The sequence below is a fragment of the Artibeus jamaicensis genome, unplaced genomic scaffold (assembly GCF_021234435.1).
Source record: "Artibeus jamaicensis isolate MK-2021 breed Jamaican fruit bat unplaced genomic scaffold, CSHL_Jam_final contig_787, whole genome shotgun sequence".
In the NCBI taxonomy this organism is placed as follows: domain Eukaryota; kingdom Metazoa; phylum Chordata; class Mammalia; order Chiroptera; family Phyllostomidae; genus Artibeus; species Artibeus jamaicensis.
In genome coordinates, this window is record NW_026521972.1 from 640,578 (window position 1) to 667,484 (window position 26,907).

General features: G+C 33.7%; 1 protein-coding gene across 2 annotated transcripts in view; it reads right to left on the reverse strand.

Moving 5' to 3' along the window:
* HGF (hepatocyte growth factor) overlaps positions 1-26,907 on the reverse strand; it is a 75,909-nt gene that overhangs the window by 4,838 nt on the left and 44,164 nt on the right. For both annotated transcript variants that reach the window (XM_037139539.2, XM_037139538.2), the window contains exons 9-17: positions 24,693-24,820; positions 17,505-17,607; positions 14,317-14,450; positions 8,593-8,631; positions 7,330-7,426; positions 4,738-4,812; positions 3,774-3,920; positions 1,287-1,393; positions 1,015-1,160 (exon numbers count right to left, since the gene is read on the reverse strand). In XM_037139539.2, coding sequence (XP_036995434.1) covers positions 1,015-1,160; positions 1,287-1,393; positions 3,774-3,920; positions 4,738-4,812; positions 7,330-7,426; positions 8,593-8,631; positions 14,317-14,450; positions 17,505-17,607; positions 24,693-24,820 — 976 coding nt within the window. The remainder of the gene's footprint in view (positions 1-1,014; positions 1,161-1,286; positions 1,394-3,773; positions 3,921-4,737; positions 4,813-7,329; positions 7,427-8,592; positions 8,632-14,316; positions 14,451-17,504; positions 17,608-24,692; positions 24,821-26,907) is intronic.

Consider the following 26,907-nt stretch of genomic DNA (forward strand, 5'->3'; position numbering starts at 1 on the left):
TCAAGGGAAGGAAGAGGGAAGGAAAGGAGGGGAAAAGTGAGAGAAGGAAGAAAGAAAATTACTTTTAGCGGATTTTCACTTTTTATAATGAATATGGTACTACTGACTTACTGAAAACACCAACAAATTTTAAAATGGTTATAAATATGCAATCTGTTTCTAACCACATCATTTTAAGCAGTTCTAAGAATGCTTTAAATTAGTAAATGTTTTATTTTCAGGAATAAATCTCAGAGCAATATATATAACACATCATTTCTAATATATTAATGCTCCATGCTTAGGATATTTCCTACATGTCAAAAGACATTTTACTATTATTGAACCCATTCTATGCGTTACTACACATAATAGCCTACAATTCCACAGTTCCCAGGCTTGAGAAGCATGTTTCTTACATTCAAAATTCATCTAAAATAACAGTTTAACAGCTTGTCTATGTAAAACTGGGTTAGGAACATGGCCAAGCTGGGAGAACATTGCCTAACAAATTCCACTGTCCAAGCTCTTAAAGTCACGGACTTTGACCTTTTGAGTTTTTAAAATAGACTTTGTTAAAACACATAGATAGGCACACACACACAGCAGCTTAACAAAAAGCCCATTTTAAAGTTTAAAACTAGGAAGGTACTTCTTAATATTATCAATATAGTTCATTTAGGAATAATCTGAAAGGATCAGGAAAATTTAGAAAAAGATTAGAACAACTAAAGCTGTTATATCAAACTCCTATAAGATAGTTCTCATTAGAACAACATCCTTTAACTCTTGCTCTATTATTTTGCAGAGGTTTTGGGTGTTTTTTTTGAGACAAATGTCATCATAGTTTACTGCTAATGAAACATGGATTGTCTCAGTGTTTAGTTAAAAGAAATGTAGGAGGGTAATACAGGGTTATCTTTCCCAATTCCTCACTCTTGGAACATGTTGGCATACAATGGTTTTTACTTGAGAAAAATAAGACAAAAACTGAACATGAAAAACTCTGCTGTTCTTCACATATGCCCTTTTTACCTCACATGGTCCTGTTGCAATATTTTCAACTCCAGCACATATTTCGGATTCATTCAGAGTCACTTTCCCTTGATGGTATTGGCTGCATTTCTCATTCCCCATAATATAGAGATGTGCCACTCGTAGTAGACCATCAGAGTTGATCACTGAAATAGTGCAAAAACGTACCGTTAATGAGCTCAGGGTAAGTTGAAAAAAATAAAATAAATAAATACTATTTTATTTAATATCATGAATAAGATTTTTGCCTTATCTTTTTAAAAGTTGCTTACATCCAGTGTAGCCCCAGCCATAAACACTGCAAGTGGTTTTTTCAGGAATTGTGCATCCATAATTAGGTAAATCAATTGTACTAACAAAATCATCCAGGACAGCAGGTCTAGAAAGAGAAAATATAACAGTAGTACTCTTGATTGGATTCAATGCAAAATTAACATACTGAAATGTAGTGTTAATATTTAATGTGACATTTTGAGAGAAGAAAGTCATGTTTCTTAAAGAAGAAAAAGGGAATGTTTAACATATAATGTAGAAATCTGCAGTAAGTGACAGAAAATGAGTTATTTGCTAATATATAAGAATAAATGGGCACTGCTATTTTTATTTTTAAATCAATATTTTACCTGTTAAAATGAAAAATGATCAATTGCTGGACTTCCAGACAAGATGGAGGTGGCAACTGTAAAGCAAGGTGTCCACAAGGTGGCTGGCTGACTGGGCGGCAGCCTCACATTCATGCATAGATAAACCAGGCAAAACTGGGGAGCGAGACAGACCACCCAACCCAGGGTCCCAGTGCCAAGAAATAAAGCCTCGAAACACCAATTGAAAACACCTCTGGGGGTTGAGGTGCCAGGAGAGACTCCCAGCCTCAGAGGAGAGTTCACTGGAGAAACTCACAGGGTCTTAGAACATATACAAACCCACCTACACAGGAATCAGCACCGGAAGGGCCCAGTTTGCTTGGGGTAAGTGGTGGAAGGGGCAGAAATCCTAGAGAGAGCAGAGCAAGCGCCACTGTTTCCTCTCTGACCCCGCCCACACATACAGCATCACAACCCAGCAACTGGGTTGCCTTGCCCAGTGAACACCTAAAGCTCCACTCCTCAGATGTAACAGGCACAACAAGATAAAAAGAAACATCCCAAATGGAAGAACAGATCAAAGCTCCACAGAAAATACATCTAAGTGACAAAAAGATAGCCAGCCTATCAGATGCACAGTTTAAAGTACTGGTGATAAGGATGCTTACAGAATTTGTTGAATTTGGTCACAAATTAGATGAAAAAATGTAGGCTATGCTAAGTGAAATGAAGGGAATTGCACAGGGAACCAATAGTGATGGGAAGAAAACTGGGACTGAAATCAATGGAGTGGACCAGAAAGAAGAAAGAACAGAACAGAGAAGAATGAAGAAACAAGAATTTAAAAAAAATGAGGAAATGCTTAGGAACCTCCAGGACATCTTTAAATGTTCCAACATTGACTTGCAGGGGTACCAGAAGGGGAAGTAGAAGAGCAACAAGTGGAAAAATTACTTGAATAAATAATAAAGGAGAACTTCCCCAATCTGGCAAAGGAAATAGACTTCCAGGAAGTTCAGGAAGCTCAGAGAGTCCCAAAGAAGCTGAACCCAAGGAGGAACACACCAAGGCACATCAGAATTACATTACCCAAGATTAAAACAAAGGAGAGAATCCTAGAAGCAGCAAGAGATAAGGAGAAAGTTACCTACAAAGGAGTTCCCATGAGACTGTCAGCGGATTTCTCAAAAGAGACCTTACAGGCAAGAAGGGGCTGGAAAGAAGTATTCCAAGTCATGATATCCAAAGACCTACATTGAAGATTGCTCTATCCAGCAAAACTTTCATTTAGAATGGAAGGACAGATAAAGTGCTCTCAGATAAGGTCAAGTTAAAGGAATTCCTCATCACCCAGCCCTTATTATATGAAAGGTTGAAGGGACTTATCTAAGAAAAAGAAGATAAAAAACATGTATAGTAAAATGACAGCAAACTCATAATCATTAACAACCACACATAAAATAAAAACAAACTAAGCAAACAACTGGAACAAGAACAGAACCACAGAAATGGAGATCACATGGAGGGATAGCAAGCAACAGGGGAGTGGGAGGAGGAGAGAGAGGGAGAAGGTACAGAGAATAAGTTCATAGAAGGTAGGTAGAAAATAGACGGGGGGAGGGAGGGCAAGAACAGCATGGGAAATGTAGAAGCTAAAGAACTTAAGGCACAGGGACATGAACTAAAGGGGGGGAATGTGAGTGGGAGGGGGTGTGCAGGGTGGAGGGGAATGAAGGAGAGAACGGGACAACTGTAATAGCACAATCAATAAAATATATTAAAAAATAATAATTGCTCACTAAGCTTTGATTTTAGAGTAGGTGGGTCAGATTGTTGGCCCAATTTCATTTATTCACTTATGAAAATACAAAATAGTTCTTTGTGTATGTGCATATATATGATAAGTATACACACATGTGTATGTGTATATAATTACATGTATATTTCTGTGTATATATGTATATGTGCATACATATACACACATGGTGTACTCCTCTATGTGTATATGCCTGTATATATATGTATATGCATGCATGTATGTTTACATACATATATAAAAACACGACACATGTTTTTATAATAAATCTATATGAAGGAAAAGAAATAGCCATTGTTGAAAGAGCTTCAACAATTGCAGTCTAGGTTAAAGATACAAAGCCTTCTACAGGAACTAACCTAGCAAGCTTCAGTAACACCAGATCTGATCCTTCAGGCCCATACACCACCTGGGAAACATTTAGAACCTGTTTGTGTTTCTCATCTCCTCTTCCATGGACATCATGAATTCCAAGCCAAACTTCATAGTCTTTCAAGTCTTTGTTTCTAAGTAGAAAAACCAAAACATAAAACATAATTTTAAACTGTGTAATATTATTCATATATATTGTTATTTTAGCTTCTAAGGGCAGAAAATCACCTAAATTTAAATTTTGATTCTGTGTATAATAAAGAGCAAGACTTTTGTTGTGCAAAATTCTGAAAGCTACAAGCACGTATAAGCTGGAGGAACCCCAAAATTGCTGAAAATCTAAAGGGCTGTTAGGAAAAAATTTGATTATGTTTGCTAGGGAGAAAATTTTTTTCAGGCAAAGCATATTACATGAATTATAATTTTACTACAGAGTTTCCTTTTTATGTCAGCTGTGTATATGTTTCATTTCTTAATGAGGGTTGACGATTTGTACTAACAAAGACAGAGTGACCTTGAGGAGGATCAGGAAGTTAGCTTACAAATGCTGCCTTTGTATCTTTTCCTTGGCTAATTTTCATTGAAAATTATTCCCAGGATGATTCTAAGCCTGGCTCTACATAAGAAAGTAGAAGTGTAATTGAGAGAAAGTTTTCAATAATTAAAAATAAATAACTTCTATCTAGAAATATAGAGTGCAAGAGGTTGGAGTAAAATTACTGACATATTTCCAGCAAACTTTTCCCCTGGGTGAATAGAAATAGTACTCAGTTAGTAAATATCCATTAAGTCAAAGAAAGTTTTGTTAGCTAAATCTATAAAAAATTAGTTTGTTCACCCCATGCTGGTGAATCAGTTAAATAAATACACATACTAAACTTAAAAGCTAAGTGGAAGCCATACATATTTTCAAATACTCAAAACAAATAATTGGTTTCAGAAACACTTTACCGAGAAGGGAAACACTGTCTTGCAGTAAGAATCCAACTTTCCTTTATCAATGATCCTCCGCAGATATGTTTATTTCTATGAGAAAGAAGGAAGAGAAACAAGTAACATCTGTGCAGGAAGGTTGGCTGCCAATTAATGCAAAACCTATAGCCACATTTGTTCAGAAAAATGCATTTCAGAGAATAATGTTGAAATTAACTCTACTAGAACAAAATGAGTAATCCTTTATCAGAAAGATATTTGGTGATTGTAGCATTAGCATTTTCTTCATCATGGGGTTACCTTCTATGAAACCAACCTTGTTTTTATGGAAAGAACCCAATCACTACATACCAAGATCCATTCTTTGTAAGAGAAAGTCTGTGCTACAAATATGATAATTAGAATGAACAAAAATATGAACAACAAAAACAGTGTAAACCTATTCAGTGTTCAATTATGAAAAATGTAAATTTGAGTTTTTATTTAAATTCATGTGGTAGTAGCAATATATAAAATTTGTACACTGTTTTCTTGTTTCATTGCCCTTATTTAGTTCTGGTATACTAACTAAAATATAACTGAGTACATTTGTTGGTTCAGCTTAAGGCCAGCAATATATTATTACATTTATAAAATTAAATAGACAGTTTTTCAAGGCATACTATCTATTAAATTATAAGATATTTGTGGAACATAATAGACACTAGTACACTTATTTGGTGATATCAAAACTCTGTAACTCCATTATTTTTGGCAGAGAATAAAAAATGACGACTTTTCACAATTTACATTTCCAAAGTGTACAGATGTTCAGCGCTTGAGAGAGTAATAGAAAAAGATTCCCAGACTAAGACCATGGTTATTTATGGCCTATACCACACAGGAAGATAAGAGTGTATGTCGTTTTAATTTCTATTCTTCTCAGTATGTGTTTTGGAATAATAACTAAACAGCTGTTGTTACTAAAAACTTGGATTTAAAAGAAAAATATTTTTTCCTAAACGTTTATAGTACACTGATCTAATGAAAAGCAGTGTCACCTGCTTCTCCACTGAAACTTCCAAAGGAGTATCCTTGTAGTCCATTGGTCTAAATTCAGAAGTGCATACTTGTTCTTGGGGGGAGTTATGAAATTTTCAAAGAATCACTAATCAATTTAAGGATATGGATTCTTGAAACATTTTTATAATAAATAGAATGAGACACTCCCCCCAAATTTTACAGCCTTCATTAGATCTTCATATTGCACAATTAGCTTTAATATTCTGATGAGTGTCAAAATTCTATTTAAGTACTACATAGCTAGGACAGCTACACTATAATTATCAACATACATATTTATAAAAACACGATCATTTACTCCTCGAAAGAAAGACATATGAAAAGAGAACTTTAGGCCACCTTCTCTATGGTATATATCAAAGGACTCTGTTTCCTAAGAACTGTCTTATTCATAAACAAACTTCAGTTTCAAGTTGTCTCGATCTACTTCAATATCACTATCATTCAACTACAGTAAGAGATATGCTTTCTTCCTGTAGTCTAGGAGGCTATACTTAAAGGAACACAGAAGGTTTCCCAAAGAGGAGATGACTGAGTTGGTAATTGGAGGATGAGAAGGATTCGCTAAGTCTAACAGATGGAGGAAGAAAGCTATAACATGCAGTGGGAAGAATAGCATGAAATGAAACTTGGAAGGGAAACATAAGGTGTCTTGAAAACAAGGGAAAATGTGGTTAGAATTCAGCTGTATTTTGGGGTTTGTTGCATGATGAGGTTCCAGTAGAGACACACATCGACAAAAATATTTTAACATTCTTATTACCATATGGTATAATATATGTAGTATGTAGAAAGTTTTTTTAAAAGTTTTTTATAAACTTAAGTTTTTAAGTTTTTTAAGGTCAGCTTTTAAGTTAGCTCTCATTTTCAATATTAAACTCTTACAACAGAATTACTAAGATTAATTTTGTTACAACAGTATACTTTGTAAAGTGATTTTACATAAAACAATCCATTCATTCTTAAGTCACTGAGAAACAGATATGCCAAGAGTTTTTTATCTACACTAAGTATTATAACAGCCAGAACTATTCCACCATCACTATTGTTTGTTAATATTTTTCTTAATGGTAAAATGTTGTAGAATTTAAAATATTGCCATTCTCATTGGCATGACAATAGAAATATTAAACAAATAAAGTTTCTGATATAATTATGCACAGGCATGTTAAAAATAAAGTCAAAATATCTTATATTGGGAAATTAATAACATACGAATTATAACTAGTTTGGCAATATCAAGGTATCAGTAAGTTCTCTGTGTAGTTGTCTTTTGCTTAATCAGAACTGAAGTGCCACTTGTAATTACAGATAATGTCAACACATATGGGACCTTTGTGAACATGTACAGGTACTGTCTCTGGGGGCACAAATTGCAAAATCTAGGGCTGCTTGGCACACAGAATGTCATCCATCTCCTCTCGTGCCCCCCTCATGTGGTGCCCATTTGGATGACACAACCTGTATGCCCACATCTGGCCATACCGCTGGGAGTATACCTTTTGCAAATAAGCCAAACACATATGATTTGTGTCTATTAATAATTACCTGTGTTTCAAACTAACCATCCATCCTACATTTGTTCGTGTTGGAATTCCATTTACAACTCGCAATTGTTTTGTTTTGGCACAAGATATTACAGGATCTAAAAAGAGGACCAAACATAACATTTTGACAAAACATTTTTAAATACTCTGCCTCTTAGCTTCTTAAATGCCATGGTAACTAGACAAATGTAACTATTGTAATTGGGTCAGAAGAACATTTTGGGGGAAAATATTATGACTCAAGTGCCAAATCAGGCCCAAAATGTTTGTTTTTCTCATCTTAGTTACACTAGTAGCACAGAAAAACTGATGACCTCAAGGTTGACAGCATGGCCATGACAGTGACAGAGGCCTTCCTCACCCAGCACTAAGTCCAAGTTCTTCGGGCCTTTTAGTAATTGCATTTTCCTCACTAACCTCAACATAAATGAAACAATGTCATTTATAGTGGCTATTTCTAAATGTCAATGGAAATCAATGGCTTGAGTGAAGCAAAAATTAAAAAGTATATATTGGGTTTATTACTTGAAATTGTACAGTGAGAATGCACAGCCATTTTGAAACAGATTACCAGCATTCTATTTATTATTATTACAATCACTTTCTAGTCATTATTTCTGAATGACATAATTGAGAATTCTTTAAAGTACATGTTTTCCTGCCCCTCTTCTGTTTTCTCTGCCTAATCCTTTCCAGCGCTGTCCACAGTCTAAAACTGATCTTCAGCCTGGGACAAAACAGGTGGCCTGCCTCTTAATCAAAACACAAGTGACTTCCTTCAGCTCAAAAGATATGCAAAAATTGAAAACCAGCAATTGTCAAGCAGATTTTCTTAAATAAGAATTACCCAAACCTCTCAGTCTGTGTCCTCTTTCGCCTAGTTGAGCAGGCAAAGAGCTTTAGATAGAGTGGGACAGAGACAGTACCCAAGTTTCCAGCTTCCTGGTTTCATCCCTTCTGAGTTTTGCATCTCTATTTAATTTAAAAGGACAGTAAAGGTCCCTATGTACATTTTGCCCAGAACTAAAAGCAATATAAATGCTTGTTTAAAATAAACATAATATCTTAGAGAACTGAATTTAGATATTTACTATGCAGTTACCTTTGTAACCCCATTACATATGCACATCAAAAATTAAGCGAAAATAGATTAACTTATATTTTTATGATGGAAGTTGATATACTGATAAGATATTTTACGTGAATAAGATAAGGACATCATTTCTGACACACAGAGACTCAAATATACCAAATTATTACTTACGGTCTAAATTGACTATTGTAGGTGTGGTATCTCCTTCACCTGTAAAAATAAGTACATACATATATACATAATTCATACATACATATTTCTCTTATACAGAACCAATGCTATATATTGAAATTGAAATATCCATGAACTGGATAATTTACTAAAATTATTTATTAATTATATTTTACTGATTATGCTATTACAGTTATCCCAATTTTTCTCCTTTTGTCCCCTCTACCCAGCACCCCCCCACTCCCTCAGGCAATCCCCACACCATTGTTCATGTACATGGGTCATGCACAGAAGTTCTTTGGCTACTCCATTTGCCATACTGTATTGTATATCCCCAGGGCTATTCTGTAACTACCAATTTGTACTTCTTAATCCCCTTACCTGTTCACCCATTCTCCCACACTCTCTTCCCATCTGACAACCATCAACACCTTCTCTGTATCCATGATTGTATCTCTGTTCTTCTTGTTTGCTTAGTTTGTTTTTTAGATTTAATTGTTGATAGATATGTGTTTATTGCCATTTTTGTTTATATTTTAGATCTTCTTTTCCTTAAATAAGTCCCTTTAACATTTCATATAATAATGGTTTGATGATGATGGACTTGTTTAGTTTTTTTCTTGTCTTGGAAGCTCTTTATCTGTCCTTTGATTCTAAATGATAGCTTTGCTGGGTAGAGCATGTCGACTACAGGTCCCTGCTTTTCCTGACTTTGAATATTTCTTGCCAGTCTTTCCTAGCCTACAAAGTTTCTTTTGAGAAATTAGCTGATAGTCTCATGGGAACTCCTCTGTAAGTAACTGTTTTCCTCTTGTTGGTTTTAAGATTCTCTCTTTGTCTTTAACCTTTGGTATTTTATTTATGATGTGTCTGTTTGGGACTCTCTGTGCTTCCTGGACTTGCGTGTCTATTTCCTTCACCAAATCAGGTCAAGTTTTCTTTCATTATTTTTTCAAATAAATTTCTAATTTCTCACTCTTTCTCTACTCCTTGTGACAGGCATCCCTATGAAAATGAATGTTGGTGCACTTGAAGTTGTCCAAACAACAACTTTACTGAAATTCTAGACATTCTATTCAAAGATAAAATGCAGTTGTTTTCTTTTGAGGACGTATGTGTCATTTTACTGGAATATTGAAGGTATGTGCCTGCTAGTAGTGCATGATGTGAGAAAAGCCTATTTTATAACAGGGAAGGCGCCCTACTGGCATCAAGAAGCTGCCTCATTCTAAACACTGTACAAAAAACATTTTATTGAGTAGCACTAATGCTTATCATCGCTTGCTTGGGACATTCATATAGCTAAACTGTTTTTACTGTAATTTGGCCCATTTATATTTATTTTGAAAATTATATATTAAAAAATATGGTTGAGGATAATTGAAACTTTGCATGCTTCAGAAAAATTTAAGAATTCTAGTAGATAACAACATCATCATCAGTGGACAAAAAGGGATAACAGAATATAATTTTGTTTTGTTAGAATATTTCAAAGATTTGTTTTTCCAGATGTCAGTAAAAATGTGGAAAGAAGAGAATACTAGAAACTGGAAATTAATTCTAACGAAAACTTCATAGCTTACTTCTTTTTCATAACCTCCCTCCTGGGGCTTAACTGCTACAAAGAAAAAAGGCTTAGAAGGTGCCAGGATTTGAGAATACTTATGCAGTAATGAATGAGGCACAAGACATTTCCTGTAGTTTAATGTCATACTGTTCAGAATTGATGGCATAGAGTTTAGTCAGGCACTGTTTGGACCCAGCTGGCTGTTAATCTCTGGAAATACCCTGAACTCAAATAAACTGTCAACAAAGGAATAATGGCTTCTGGATTTCTTTTTAATACATGCAAATTTGATTGCTATTTGTCAAGAATCTCAAGAAAATTAATACATGCTAAAGAGTTTTTACTTAAGTTCATTTACCAGATCTAAGTATTTTAAATGAATAAGGGGAAAGCAAACATATAAATTTCATAATTTTCCTTTCCCTTTAGTTATCTTGGGGGAGGGTTTTATCTTAGAGTAGGCTGAGGACAAGGTTTTAGTTTATAGTAAAAATAAGGACTGAGGCTGACTGTGGGTCATTAAAAAATCAAGGATATTGGTTTTTCCACTCAAGTCAATTACTTAAAAATTATAAAATATTAGATATGTATTTCTTAAGTTGCCTTGAAAAGAAAGACTAAAATTGTTATGAAATTTCCTATTTCTAAGCATCAAGTTAATAAGTAAATATAGTATTTAGTTTATTACTGAACCTTACTAAAATATTTAAACTTAAAAAATTTATAGACGTAGTAAATTATGGGTTTTAATCATTAATAATTATTCATTAATATATTATTGATGCTAGCATTATTAATTAATAATTGAGAATATATATATATATACATACATCATTTCCTCCATGCCAATATTTCTCACACTTTAGAATAAGCTGAAATACCACCTAAGGTCAGGCTTCCAGAGATTCTAGATTGAAGCCTAGATTATTAATTTTTAAAAGCATTGCAGGTACTTCTGTTGCATACTTTGAGCAAAATTTTGAAAAACTGCTCCCTAGGTCTTTTCCATTTTATCATCACATACTATTTTTTATTTCCCTCTTTTACTTCTTTCCCACTATCTCTACCACAGTACACAAATATAAAAAAAAAATATGACACAAGTCTGACTTTGTACTGATTCAACTTACACTTGAAGAACAGAAATGTGATGATAAAAGTTGTATCTGCAGAAGAGTAGGAAGAGTGCACAAATGCATGTTTATGTGGTCTCAGGATCAAGTATATACTGGTGCTAAAAACAAATCTTTCAATAATTCTTAATTTTTTTACTCAAGTTCAATACTTTATGAATACCACCTATTTCTCTAGGTATGTCTCTAGACACCTATGTCTCTATCCTCATTATATATTTTAATATTAACACATATTTATTAAATGATTATATTTATAGTTTTTTTACACAAATGTCTCCTTTTTTACACTGAAAACTATTTAAAAGTAAGAAATATTGTTTATGTTGTTGTGTCCTGAGTATGGTACATAAGGCCTTGCACACAATAGTAACTCAATTTTAAATTGTTAATAAATGAGTAAATGAATAAAAATTAGGATGTAAGTAACTTGCTCAAGGCACTGATAGTGACAGAGCTGGAATTCTTACCCAAGAAGTCAGAGTTAAAGTTCTTAACCACGACACATTCAGTTGGTAAAACCAAAGATTTTTTCTAAGTTATATTGAATCTGTATGTGTATAGACAAATGTATTAACATTTCTAGTTTTTTCAAATCTTACATCCTTAAAATATATGTTAAATATTATTTTTCAGTTTTTTAAAAGTCATAAAAACCTCTACATGTTTTTAATATTACAAATATATAGTGTGAAAATGATTTATATAATCTCTTCAGTTAAATAAACAAGACCTCAAATGTTCTAAAGATAAATTTTATTAGCCTTTCACCAGTGGTAAAACATAAATAAATCCTGGCTGTAAATATTAGTTCAAAAAATGACAGTGTAAAAATATTTTTAAAAAAGTAATGTGCAAAATACATTGAAATAAAAATGCGATACCTGCAATAGCATTTAATCAAATATTAGCAACACCGTGAATCTTTCAATAGCACATTACAACTTTTAGTTTTAAAATGTTAGTTGAAAATATGTTTTCAAAGCTTTAAATTATTAGGGTCCTGGGTCAGTTAGGTTTATAATCTAAAGTTCCCAGAGATCCTACAAGGGCATCCTATGTCCTATAATTAAGCTAATGTGACTTTTACAATTCTGTAGGGGAAGCATTCACACCTGTTTTAACAGCCAGATCTTTGACTATTTTTTTCATCTTCCTAGATCATTGGATAGTCTACTAGCCTGATTAACACAGAAACTTCAAAAAAAAGTTTCATGAGGTAAAACTAACATTTAGAAAGAATAATTCTCTAACTATTTTTAAAATATCATGTGCCAAAGTAGTAGGTTTGTTTGCTTGTTTGTTTTAGTGTTAAAACTTGAAAGATATCTTCTGTAGAACATTTTCAGAACGTATGCAAACCCTAATATGGGAAAAATAGAACACCAAGGAAACACTAACCAATTTGAAAGGCAATGATTATACCTGATGAAATAAAATGTAATAATATCATAGTATTTATTTGCAAATATAAAATATGTTTTATTGTTATAAAGAATTTTTTATTAAAAATAAATTAGTAAGATCCAAGTTTTAATTATAGATATATTTGATTAACATTATATTCGTTGAGCCATTTTATGCTAAAATTTCATGTAACATGACTAATGTTCTCACTTAAGGTTAAAAATTACATTTTTAATTGTACATTTATTATGGAAAAAACAAAATTGTGTTTATATTTCATGTTTTAAAGCAAACATCATTTCTTCAATCTAATGTCTTACAGCAAGTGCTTTTGCTGTTATTTTAAAGGCTCTTATCACTGGCTTGTCTCACAAGAAATACGATCTTAAAACAGACTCTTCCTAAACTTATAAAAACATGTCCTTTTTAAATAAGAAGGTAGTTTAACAGTGTTTAAAGATGTTTGCCATAAACACGGAGCTGTGAGATAATGTAGTATAGTACAATGGCCTGTTGCTACTATATTGTTTTAAAATAAGGCTTTTCCACTCAATGACAGGTTGAGGATATATTTCTATCTCAATACATCTTACTCTCCATCAGTGGTTCTCAGTGGGGGTACCCTGCCCCTCTCCGAGGGAACATCAGAGATGTTTGGAAGACAATGTCTGGAAATGTTTTTGATTGTCATGGCTTCAGGGATTAATGGGACTATTGACATCTAGTGGACTGAGGCTGAGGACACTACTAAGCATCTCATTATGCATAAAACAGCCTCCCACAAGGTTTACCCAGCGCAAAGTGCTGCTGTTATCAAGGCTGAAAACCCAAGCCCTCACAAATACTGGCCATTAACAGTCATTTTCTAATTTGCCAACCTGATAGGTGGAAATTATATATTATGCTTTTATAATTTAATTTTCCTTATGATTAAGTTTTAACGTCTTTGTTTATTCATTATATTTATTCTCAAGGATTCATCCTCTTCGTCTTTCTGCTATCTCATCTTCTTTATTGCTATATAGAGGCTCTTTCCTATGAAGTGCATCAGGCATGTATGTTTTGCATACATCTTACTTTACCCATTAATACTCTTAACAACTGTCCTTGGCTCACAGAAGTGGATAGAATGCTCGAGGCTTCTCAGCCTTGGGCTAAAGAACTAAGAAGAAGACAGAAGCACCACCATCTCAGGTCTGCTGAGGAGATGGTGAGTAGGTTGGGGTGTTTGCTGAGAGCTGTGCTATGCTGAGCAGCTGAACAGGTGGTACTGGTGATGGTGATGGGGAGGTCTTTCTAGGGCAGTTATACTAGAACCAAGGCCAATTATTGCTTCTGGATTACAAATGAGAATCTTCTGAGAAAGGAAAGTCTTTAAAAGGTCAGGAGAATGTCTTCTTGTCTAGATGACAGATGAATACACTTGTATGAGAGAGAGAGAGAGAGTGTGTGTGTGTGTGTGTGTGTGTGTGTGTGTTGCTGTCTGGAGTACATTCTCATTTGTTGATCAGACGCAGGCCTCCCATGTTAGTTTCACATCTCATTAAGGTATCAGTTTAAAGAAGAAGCAGCATATTTAAAACATTTAACCTGAAAAAGATCATTAAATGTACTTACAACGAGAAATAGGGCAATAATCCCAGGGAATGAGAGGATTCCCCGTGTAACACCAGGGACCGTGGGCATCATCGTCAGGATTCCGGCAGTAATTCTTATTCAGCTTACTAGCATCTGGTTCCCAGAAGATATGCCTGCACAAACAAACTCTGAACATCACAAGATGCTCATTTTGTCCAAGAAAAACAAAATGTCACCAAGAAGACATAATCCTAGTACACAACTTTCATTCTAGTTACAGCACAAGCTTCAACTGGTATGAATTTTGGTTATTTCGTTTGAGATTTATTTTGTTATTCTTACAACTTGGAAGCATGTTCTCTAACTCAGGAATACAGAATAGGGTTGTATAATTAGCATAGATAAAGCAATGAAAGTTTTTGTGACTTTACTTCTCTTTAATAATTACAGTAGCAAATTAATGCCACACCTGTGCACAGAAATGGAGAAACACTGCCAGAAAATGAGCAGATGACAAAGAAAATCAACAAACATATGAAGCGTCACTACCAAAATCACCACGCCAAAGTATAAGAAGAAACATAGAAAAATGAATAACAATGTGCTGATGAAATAGTTAAATTCTAAAAATATCACTGGTCATAGAGTTATAAAACATGACTGTTTTGACAGATAACTGAGTAACATTTTGGCCTTTCATATTTTACATCTTTACTAAATTTATTACAAAGGAAAAGCAAAATTATTGTATATTATTTTATAAGACCACACCTGCGCATATAACATCAATATTTATATTTACTCGAATAACATTAATTATTCGAGGTCAAATTCCAAGTGGCCGTCCTAACCAAGTCATAAAAACTATGCATCTAACTTGATTCGTTTTGGATTATTAATCATTACCCTGTTAGAATGTAATTTATATGTCATTTTAAAAAATTGGGAAGAGCTGGGGCGTGGAGATTCAGATTATCTTTTCAAACTCAGGTTCATCTTCTGGGGCAGTAACATCAGCAAGCACATACAATATTTACTACATACTGGATTCTGGGATTTACGTATATAACTTAAATGGTACTATGCAACTTAACCAGCCATCAATTTCCTACAAATTATTTGCAAGTGATTTATATATATATATCCAAAAGTAAACCTAAACACAATGAATTAATAGTTATCACCACTGCAATACCTAAATGTGCATGTCACATATTTCCAGTGGTATGCTGTCAAATGTTTCAAAACTGACAGTCTGAGGTGTGTCTAAGGAGAGTCTTTACATGTTGTCCCTGCTGGTTTCTGTGGAGTAAATACTTGTACCATAATAATGTCAACCTCCTGATGAGACCTTAGTGAAGGCAGAGCTGGTGCAACTGTCTCTCACAAGTCTGTCCATAAGAAGCAGATCCACCCCACTGTATTTCTAAAAATGATTTTAACAATAGCAATGCTGAAATCAGCATTTAATTTTAATCATCCAATTCTTGATTAAAATTCTTTAATGAATCTTTGAATGCTTGGGATAAAATCCAAACTTGTGAACACAGCTTACAGGCCTCTTTATGGTCTTGCCAGAGAATTCCTTGTCTGTGGACAGTGGCCAAATTACGTTGTTTCAACCCTACCAGAATTATTTCTGATTTTCAAACATTCGGTCTTTAGTCTTTTGCACAAGCTATTCATTCTGTCTGAGGGATTCTTCTTCTTATATTCCCTTTTACCAGTCCCTATTTATCACCTATGTCTCAGCTTGTGTCCCTTCCTCCAGGAAGTCTTCCTGACCATCAGAGGCTTTGATGGCTCTTCCTTGCATTCCCACAGCATAAAATATGCTATTTTCACAATTTTTATACTATGGTATTGGCATTTGCTGTTTTTCAGGCATCACATACTAGAATGTGAAATGTGTGAGGGCAGAATTCTGCTTCCACCTCAAGTCCTACAGCTGCTGTGTTCAATAGAGCTGCCTCTGAGTACACGTGGTGACTAAGAAACTGGTATGTGCCCAGTCCAACCTGAACAGTGCTGTAATTGTAAATAGACACAGGATTTTGAAACTTTGACATAAAAATGTAAAAGACCTCATTCATAATTTTATGTTGAATGCATGTTAAAATAAAAAAGTTTAGATATAATTGTTAATAAAAACAAACTTACCTGTTTATTTTTACTTCATTACATGTAGCTATTATAAAACTTAAAAGCACATGCGCAGCTTAGAGATGTGAATTGCATATTTACATTAGACAGCACTACTTTAAAATGATCACTACTTGTATAGTAAATTATCCACTAGTGAGTACATTTTGGAAGAGAATAAAGGCCGTAAAGTTAAAGCGGGACTGGAGGCAAAATGACTCAATTTCTCTGAGTTCTAAATTTCTTATTCCCATATACAGACATATCTTCTACAAAGGATTAGAATGGCCAGGAACAATGACAACTCATACAGAGCAACCAGGTACTTGATTGAACGACACTGAACTTTTACCTTTTATTCTAGTACTTATATTTGAGATAGTTGTTAAAAGTTGATTTTATGTCACAACTATGTCTTATACTTAGTATGTAATTTTAAACACACTAGCACTATTGCTTGGGTTAAACTGCAGATAACTGATTTTTCTGAGACTATGTCCAATGTCAAAATATCAACTTCTATAAAATATATAAATTTCTTCCAATTCTGTATATATTCCTTGAATTACAGAAAATTTTATATGTCAAAGCAAGGCTAACACAAGGAAAATGGTCTAAGCTTTGAGTAATCAGTTGAATATTAAGGGATGTATTTACATGAAAATGATAATGAACTGAGTTTTGTGAATATTAACAATTAATTATGAGAACATAATAATAAAATGTACCCCATGAAACATGAGATTCATCACTTAATTATATATTATCTTATCTAGTTATATAACAATTTTCTCAATATGACCATATACTCCTTAAAAATGGAGTTAAAACATATGCTCACTCTTGGTTAATGTTCTCTACGGCACCTATCAGAGCAGAACAGACAGTAAGTGCCAAATGAATATAGGCTGGCTTGAATTTCTTATTTAAAAGTTTGCTACATGCACAGTCAATCTAATGTTTTTGTTAGCTTATGATCATATATATATGAAATATATGAAAAGAAATACCAAAGGACTTACCTGAGTACACCTATTTACTACGATCATTACATAATATCTATTGACAGAAAGAAACTGACATACCGGTGCAAATCCTCCATGTTCTTCTCCCACATAGAACATGTTAGTCCGGATCGTGTCTTAGATAAGTTGCCCATATAATTTTTGCCATTCCCACGATAACAATCTAAACATAAATATATTAAAAAAGATTGTAAAACCAGGGTGTATAGTACAAAACATTTTTTACAAAAATGTAAATTCATAAAAATCAACATAAAATTAAATCACTCTAAAATCTGTACAAATTAAATTACTTTATTTTCAACCAAATTTCTTTTGCATTTAAAATGAGATCTTTATAAATTACAAAGATCTTTATAAAGTATGTCATAAATTACATGCTTTTTAAAAATCAACAAAATTTAAATAGGTGGCTTTTAAGGACACTTAAAATGAAAAATTTTAGAATGACATATATATTTCCCAACATTTTCTTCTGAAAAATTTCACTCCACAGAAAATGACATAATGAATACTCATATACTCATCACATATGTTATGCTTTGATTTTAACTTTCATGAAATTGATATTTGAGTCTCCCAAGTCAACCGTTTTGCAAATGTGCTTTAATTTCATCTTTTTACTTTTTCATGAATAAAATCAAGTTAAAGACAGGAATATTGCATAAGTGATATTTTGTCCTTTTCAGAGCTTTATGTATGTCACATGATGTCAGTTTTTTTTATTGGTGGTGGTGAGTTCGGTTACTTGGTTAAGTGGTATAAAGGAAAAACTTCTCTTTTTATACAACAACAAAAATTGTTGGGGCCTTTAAACTGAGTAAATATCGATTGCCAAACAATAGTTACAAAATGGCTTGGGCATACTTAGTTTAATTTTGCATGGATCAGTACTATGCTGGTTTTAAACTGGTTATTTTTTCCATTTGTTAGTTGTCATTCTTCTTATGAATGAGTTTTTTCTTCCTCCCTTACTTCTTCCATTTAGGTGTTATTATTAGCACTAGACAAACCATACCCTTCACCTGCTCCTTTTCAGGGAGCTGACATGCTCCATGCTGGGCAGACGGTGCAGAGCTGCGGGGAGGAGGGGGTGCACCTCTGTGGGTGGGATGAGGAGCCTGGGGGCTTGGCTGATAACAGCATCTCAACTGCAACTGTCCAGCTCAGAGGCAGTGGGAACCCTGCTGGCCACCACAGTGCAGGGTGGCACCTCCCCCAGTGAGAGCAGTGGTTGGGCCGGGCTGCAGTGGAGTGTTAGCCTCGTGCCACCACAGCCACTCTGGCCCCAAGACCCCAGGGCAGGGAAGCTAGGCAGCCCAAGACTGGTGGGGTGAGGGGAAGGTTCTTACACTGAGCCTGTTGAAAGCTAGAAATATGAGTGCACAGGGCCCAAGCACCCACTGGAAAGCTGGAATGATGAATGGATGGGAATCCAGCAGGCTAAGGGACAAAGGGATGAATGGATAGGATCTCCTCCCCACCAGTATGCCAAAAGCTAGAAAGGTAATTGGATAAAGGGACAAGCTCTTGCCCCAGTCCTTCTGGTACCAGATTAAGAGTGGGGCTACAGGAAGGCAGGTATATGTACCCCAGAATTCAGAATGGTGGCAGGGGAGGCAGCCTGACAGTCTTGCCTGGGGAAAGAAGGTATTGGTTGGGAGGTGGACTCACCCAAAACACAGAAGGTTTAGGAAGTTAATTGGTCTTTCTGAGAAAGTATCTGGCCTGTCCCACACCCAAAATGGATATAGCCTCAGGGGAACGAAGAATCTCTCTTGCTCCTTGTTGGCTACTTGGGACAGTGCACTGGCCTATCCTCTCCGTGGGCCAGTGACCTAGCAGTCACATGGCCATGGCAGCACTGGCTCTACACACAGTCTCCAGAAGGAGGCCTGAAGCCAGTCAGCAGCTGGGAACAAGCTAAGCTACCTGGTTGACCGCTTACCTTGCTACCTTGGGCTCTGAAGGATCATTCTTTAAAATAGAGAAACTCTGGGCACTGCCTTTTGTTCTGGTCTTGATGAGGACAGCTGGATTTTGAGGAGATGGGCGAGCCTCAGGTCAGGGAGTCTGCCATTCTCCAAAATGGCTCAGCATCCAGATAAACCTTTTTCCTTTTGCATCAGCACCCACCTCGCAAGGTTGGCTTTTGTGGTGACAGGCAGCTGAAACCTGGGTTTTTTGTGTGTCAGTTTTGGTTCAGTAACATTGCTATTACCAGTTAGTAGTACTAGTGGCAGGGTAGTGGTGGTACTAATGCTAGTCGCAGATGGAATTCATTAATTCTCTTTTTATTCACTGAGATATGTAATCTACTCCTCTTGTTCATTTTGATGCTCAAATTTTTCCAAAATTAGGCAATGGAAACCACTTTAAACTGGCTCCTAGGTCTTTCATCATATCCCAATGTTTCTTTACATTTTTATTAAATTTACTGGGACGCATTGGTTCATAGGATCACACAGGTTTCAAGTGTACACTTCTGTGATACAAGATCTTTATATTGCACTGTGTGCCCCCCACCCAAGTCAAACCAAGTGTTTTATTTTTTACTTTTCTTTCAATTGAGCAATTGGTGTTTATTAAACATTGGTATGTGTTCATACTTTTAATTTTTTAAATCATAAAAAAATCAAGTTGTAAATATGTTTCACTACCACATTTCAGAAGAAATACTATTCTATATTTTGAAATAATACCTCATAGTTTAAAAAGTACTATTCTGAAACAGTCCTAAGTTTTGTATGAATAAGAACTGTGAATTTTACTATTAAGTTTTGTAAACCATACTAGATTATCATTGGTTTTAATTCTGCTCTATAATTATAATAAATAAAAGATACAAATCTTAATAAAATTTATCAATCAATAATTTAATAATTTGATCAGGAATCAGTTAACATACTGAAAATGTAGACATGTATATAGGTAACATACTCACATATAAACATACTATGAATATAGAAGTTATTTGTGTATATTCTACATATGTATTATAATGTCTATTTTAGTAGTAGTAAGACCCTTTATTTATGAATAAAAGATTGCCAAATATATATTTTAGTCTCACTTAATTTTAAATTAACAATATAAGTGAAAATTACTGCATATTAGCTCATGCAGAGTTTTATCATAGCTTTTGCAATCTCATGTTTTATTGTGTTTGTTATCTGTTCTTCTAAGAGCATGTTATAATCACTTGGTTTGGTATTTTAAAAAAAGACTTGTTGATCTATTATTAATATCAAATTTATAAATTAGCCTAGGCATAATTTATGTATTTATGACATTGGGTTCTTATATTAAGGGCAAGGGATGTTTTCCTACATGTTAAAGTATACTTTAGTAGCTTTCAGGAGTGCCTTAAAATTTTTATTACATATATTTTGTACAGTTCTAAATATATTCCTAAGTTTCCATCAATTTTGTTGCTAGTATAAATGTAGTTTTCTACTGAATTAGATCATTAAGCCACATGGATATCAATATAATGCAATTGAGATCTGTATATCAATTGTATATCTCACTACCTTAGTAATTTTTTTAATTATTTAAATTTAGTTTTCCAGGTATATTATTTTTATATAATTTGCCTAAACAGAGATCTTTTGCTTTTTATTCAATCAATATGCTTTCTTATCTAATTGTATAGTATCTCCAATATAGTGTCACAGAAAAATACAATAACATATTTACAATGCTAAATAGTAAAGGAGATAGCAGACATTCTTTTTTTATTTTATTTTTTAACCTTATTAAGAGTGCCTTAATGTTTCCCCACTAATTAAGTGGTGGCTTCTGTATTGGACTGTTTACTCAAATTTTACTTAGGATCTACATGTTAATATTAAAAAATGATGATGAAACCATATCTGTGATATCTTTATTATGTTTAAGCATCAGTATTTTAGTTCCATTATAGAAATAATATGGAAGTTTTACTGTATTTGTAAGCTACAGGGCAAATCATGCAGCACTGAGATGATCTCATCTGTGAATTTACCTAGGCATGGTCTATTTTTGCTGAAGTAGTTCAGTAATAAATTTTCATATTTTTCTACAGGAATAAGTCTATATAAAGTTTTTTCTCTACCAGGAGCAATTCAAATAACTTGAATTTCCCTAGCAAATTACCCACTTTATTTTTATTTTCAAAGTTTTTTTTTACATGAGTTTGTATAAAACAATCACTTATGTTTTCTAATTTTCCTGTGTTAATGGTTATCTCCTTTGATAATTGTATTTTGTAATTATGCAATATGACACATATATTATATATTATGTAATATATAACACATATCTTACATATTTTAAATAATTATATTTTATTATTAAAATATATAATCATGTAATATAGTGCATATATTACATATTTGAAATAATATGTCATCTATAACTATGTAATATATAATACATATATTATACATTTGAAGTAATTGTATTTTATAATTTAAAAAATAAATATACTTTATATATTTATTTCTTGAGACAGTTGGTGGTATTTATTTTATTAATTTTATTAATTTTTTTCAAAGAACCACCATTTATTCCTTAGTTCCCCTTTGCTTTATTTGCCCTTTCTGTCTTTTTTATAATGCTTTTGGTTTACTTTTCTCCCCAGTTCTCCTTTTTAAAGATTTTATCTATTTCTCTTCAGAGAGTGGTGAAATCAGCTGTCTCTCACACACCTCACAACTCAAAGCATATGCCCGGACTGGGAATCCAACCGGCAACATTGTGGTTCGAAGTCTGGCCCTCAATCCACTGAGCCAACCAGGCCTCTTCCTAAGTCTTTGAGCTGAACATTTCACTGACTTTTCTTCATTATTCATGACATTGATATAAATACTTAAAGCTGTGAATTTGTTCTGTTTACTATAAGTGTACCTCATATAATATAATACATTGTGTGTCATCAGCATTTTTAAAGGAATTCTGCAACTTCAGCTTTTATTTTTTAAGTTATTTAATAGGCAATTAGAAGAGTATTTGTACCTATGCTAATTGATTTGAGAAAAAGTTTGTAACTCATCAATCAGTGTGTGTTATATTTTCTCTTACACAAAGAGGATGTGAGCAACATCCTTTTGTTTGTGTGTGTGTGTGTCCACGTGCATGCATACATATATCTCCTATATAATAATGCACACCATTAGCTTGGCAATATCACAAAATAGCATAACAGTGTTAAAATATTACAGCTGTATGTTGAATTGGCTAACTGTGCCTCTTAGGTAAGATTTCTGCATTTTTAAATTGCCCCATAGAGCCTGCACTTTATTGCAATGTATGAGGCACATTATTAAAGAAAATTAAGCCCTGGCTGGTGTAGCTCAGTGGATTGAGCGCGGGCCTGGGAACAAAGCAACCGCGGTTCGATTCCCAGTTAGGGCACATGCCTGGGTTGCAGGCCAGTTCTCTCCCTCTCTCCTTCCTTTCCCCTCTAAAAATAAATAAATAAAATCTTTAAAAAAAAAAAGAAGAAAATTAATGTAACATATTGTTAAAGTATTAATAAAAGACAAGAAAGATGAAGTAATAGAAAGATCATCTTAAGTAGAGTTATACTCAGTCCCAGCTGTGCTAATTTAAGTACTTAAGCAAGCTATTTAAATTTCATAAAACTAATTTCTTCATCTATTATTGTGTGCACTTAACGGATAAGCAGTAACATCTACTTAACTTCTAAAATCCAAAACACTCATTTTATATTACTTGGTCCTTTAGTAAATAATATACATGTACTGTACATAAAAGTATCTCAATCTATGCCAGAATCTTATAAAGCAATTGTTCTCATTTGCCTCTATTATCATAAATCAGCAGTAACAGTTTAAATGAACAGGATAGGAACAAAACATCCAATTGGTAATAAAACTCCCTTAATCATTGGTTTTAACTGCCTTTCCAAATTATCTTTAAAATCTGCCAAAGAACAAAAAATTGACTGAAAAGGGACTCATCCTTCTTTCTCTAGAACTCTTTTCAGAGTTACTCATGAAAAATGTCACTAAGAAAGAAGTAAAAAAATAGATGAGTATGAATAAGGCAATCAATCTATGAAGTGAAGCTTTAAATTTGACTTGGATTTTTTAGGATGACTTAGGACTGACCATGACCATCATAATTAAATTTATGTGAACAAACATTATTATTTGAAAATTATAAGTCAATTTATTGTATACCAATAAATGCCCAGAGCCCAGTATTATTATTAATCTTTGACAAGTGATTTCTTTTTTAAACCTATTTTGATCTGTCTTTTCTCTACTACTGGTCCCTGAAAGAGTTGTCTTCAATGGCATCTGTGTTTCCAACTACAACGGCGATCTATCTGAAACCCGGCCACAACATAACATCTCTACTGCTAACTCCCAGGTCCACATCACTCTCATCTTGTGCCTAAGTTACTAGAAAACTCCCTCAATTGATTCCCTTGTTTTGGCTCTTGTCAGAAGTTCTGGCTGTTTTCCATAAAGCAGCCAGAATCATCCAGTTAAAATTTAAGTCAGACAGGTCATTTAATTTCTCTTCTTAGAACCCTACAACAGAGTTTCTTTTTTTTCCCAGAATATAAATGTAAATCCTTCCAATTCCTACAAGGCCTATGCAGTTTTAGCCTGATTGCTCTGAAGCCTCATCTCCTGCTACTATCTTGCTCATTCTGTAACAGCCAAAACGATGTGCTGTTTCTCTCCTTTAAAGTTGTCAAGCTCTCTTCCACCTTGTGCCATTTTCAACTTGCAGACTTTCTCTACCTAAAATGCTCTTTATAAATAAATGCACACGGCACATGCTGCTCCCTCACTTCTTTCAGGGACCCTTTTTAAATGTTCCTTAATATGTACTATCTTTCCGAACAAAACACAAAGTAGCAAAATGCCTCTCTTCTAACTGGGGCACTTTCCTCTCTAGCATTTATTAATTTACTATCCCCGCCTCTTCTTTCTTCGTCTTTTCTGTTTACTAGAAATCTGTTCCATGACATCAGAGAACGTTGTTTTGTTTCCTGGTTTATCTCCAGTGCCTAGAACTGCATCTGGCACTGGTAAGCATGCAGATAAATAAATAAGTGCTGAGCAAATAAATATAAAAAAGAAACCCAAGTTCAGATTTGTCGACTTTATTTGCTCTTCAGCAACTGCACTACAAGGAGAAGTCGGTCTTCTGCCGTAAAATGTGAACTCCCTTTGGACATTCCCCCCAAATTTAACCATGCCCACATTGCAAAATGTCAACTGTTACCTTGTCTACTTGACACATCACATTTTGGAATTTGGGAGCAGTAGCCAACTCGGATGTTTGGATCAGTGGTAAAACACCAGGGTGACTCAGCCCCATCTGGATTTCGGCAATAATTTTGTCTTAGGTCCCTATTGAGAAAAAAAGCACATTAATGTAAATTGCCCAATTCTTACCCAGATGGGATCAGCTCTATTACATCTCTAGAACCCCAGAAGGTGTGCCTGTGTATAGCTACAGTTCTAAGTTTTAGTTTTAGGATAATTTTAAGGATTTAGAATTCAGTATATACAACTAACACTACCTCCATTACTAAAATAATGTTGTTGTTTTTTTCTTTCACACTATTCCTTCATGAGAGAGAAAACTAGTACCACTTCATTGCTCACACTTATTCTCAAGAACTGGACTCTCAACAGTTTCAAGTTTTAAAAATTGACCTGTCATTTATTGCATTTTATAGCTCATATATAATGTACAAACAACATGTATCATTCTGCAGAAGAAAGGCTGTTATTAATAGTCTCATTAACTACTCTCATTTAAAATCAAAGTTTCATCTATTTAAACATTTCCCACAAAAATCATGTAGGTATTTCTTCTTGGATTCTATTTCCTTGATTTATTTAATTTGCCATATCTATGTATTTATTTAACCTCAAAGTAGTTATTTCTTGATTTAGAGAAGTTACCAAAATCTTTATATTTTTCATAAAATGAAGGCATAATAGAAACCTAACTATAGAGCTGCCTATATAGTGTGTGTACATCCTTTATTTTACCAGTGGTTTATTAAGTATTAAGAGTTCTCAATAAGGAAAAAGTCTATACAAATATTTCCAGTATATAAAAGGATTTTAATGTGAACCTTAATATAAGGTTAATTTTAAATAAAATACTGAATTTATTATTTTCTTTGCTAGAAAATGCTCTCTAATTGGAAGCAAGCTTATACTTTTTCTTAGATCTGTGGCTAATAATTTCATAAAAATTAATATTCAATCTATTAGAGATCATATTATTTATATATACTTAGATCCAATTAGAAATACTATAATTTTGTTAACACCCAAATTGACCATTAGAAACTGAGAATTTTTTTTAAAGAAAGAAGCTTGGGTTTTGTTATAAAATCAAAAAATGACAGTTTATCTAGTTAAAAATAGGTCCTGACACAAATTTTGTTGTTTAAGGTTGTAAGAACAGTGACTGCCAATAATTAAGGCCACAACATAGCAAGTTCAAAGTTATAACCCATATTCAAACTCTTAGCCTTCTTATAAAATGATGAAATTAACTGGAAAGATAAAGAAAATCTTTTATTCCTTTCAAACTGCTTTATGCTTATGTTTCAAAAATTTATATCAGTACAAAATATGTGCATGTACATTTACATAAAGTTTACACAAATTTGTAAGTTTAGATAAAGAGTAGCTTAGTTAAATTATTTTATATTCTTATTTTAAGGCAAGATAATTAAACAGAGATCTAAGACTAACAAAATCTTGGGTTAGGTCCACTTTCAAAATCCATCTAGAAGCACCTCATTAATCTAGATTAAGCAAAACTGAGAGTCCAGGTATGCCCAAATATTATCCCTAAAATCCTTCCCTTCACTATATGAAAGAACTGTTTATAATTGCTAAAACAAATAAATCATTGTATAATTTATGTAGATTCATCGCAGGCACTGTAGTTGAGTTACAGTTTAAAAAACTGTCATTTGTAAGGAGTCAGTATTGACGCAAAGTGTCTAATACAGAGACAACTGATTAGCACACTGTTCTCTTCTAGATCACAAATATTAAATGCATCAATATCCTGGGGAAAACACTGAGTCAGATTTTATCCATGTTATAACACAACTGACTTTCTTCTTTTTGGTTTGTAAGTTTGGTTATCTTGACCAAACAACTAAATTAAGGAAGGACGGCTTAAATTCTGGTAACAAATAACTAAACTTTGGATAATTTTTGTGAAATGTATGAATTAAATTTTTATAATTATTTTCCTTTTCTTACAGTTGAAGCTCATTGGGTATTTACACATACAAGACCTCATCCTTCAGCATTTCCAGTCATTAGAAGTTAACAATGTGTGAATGGCACTTCCACTCTCCTTTGTCTCTCTTAACCAACCTTCATATTCTTTGCTTTCCCTATTGGTGTTTATTCCCAAGATGTGAAATACACAGTTCAGAAATACTGTACTGCTGTGA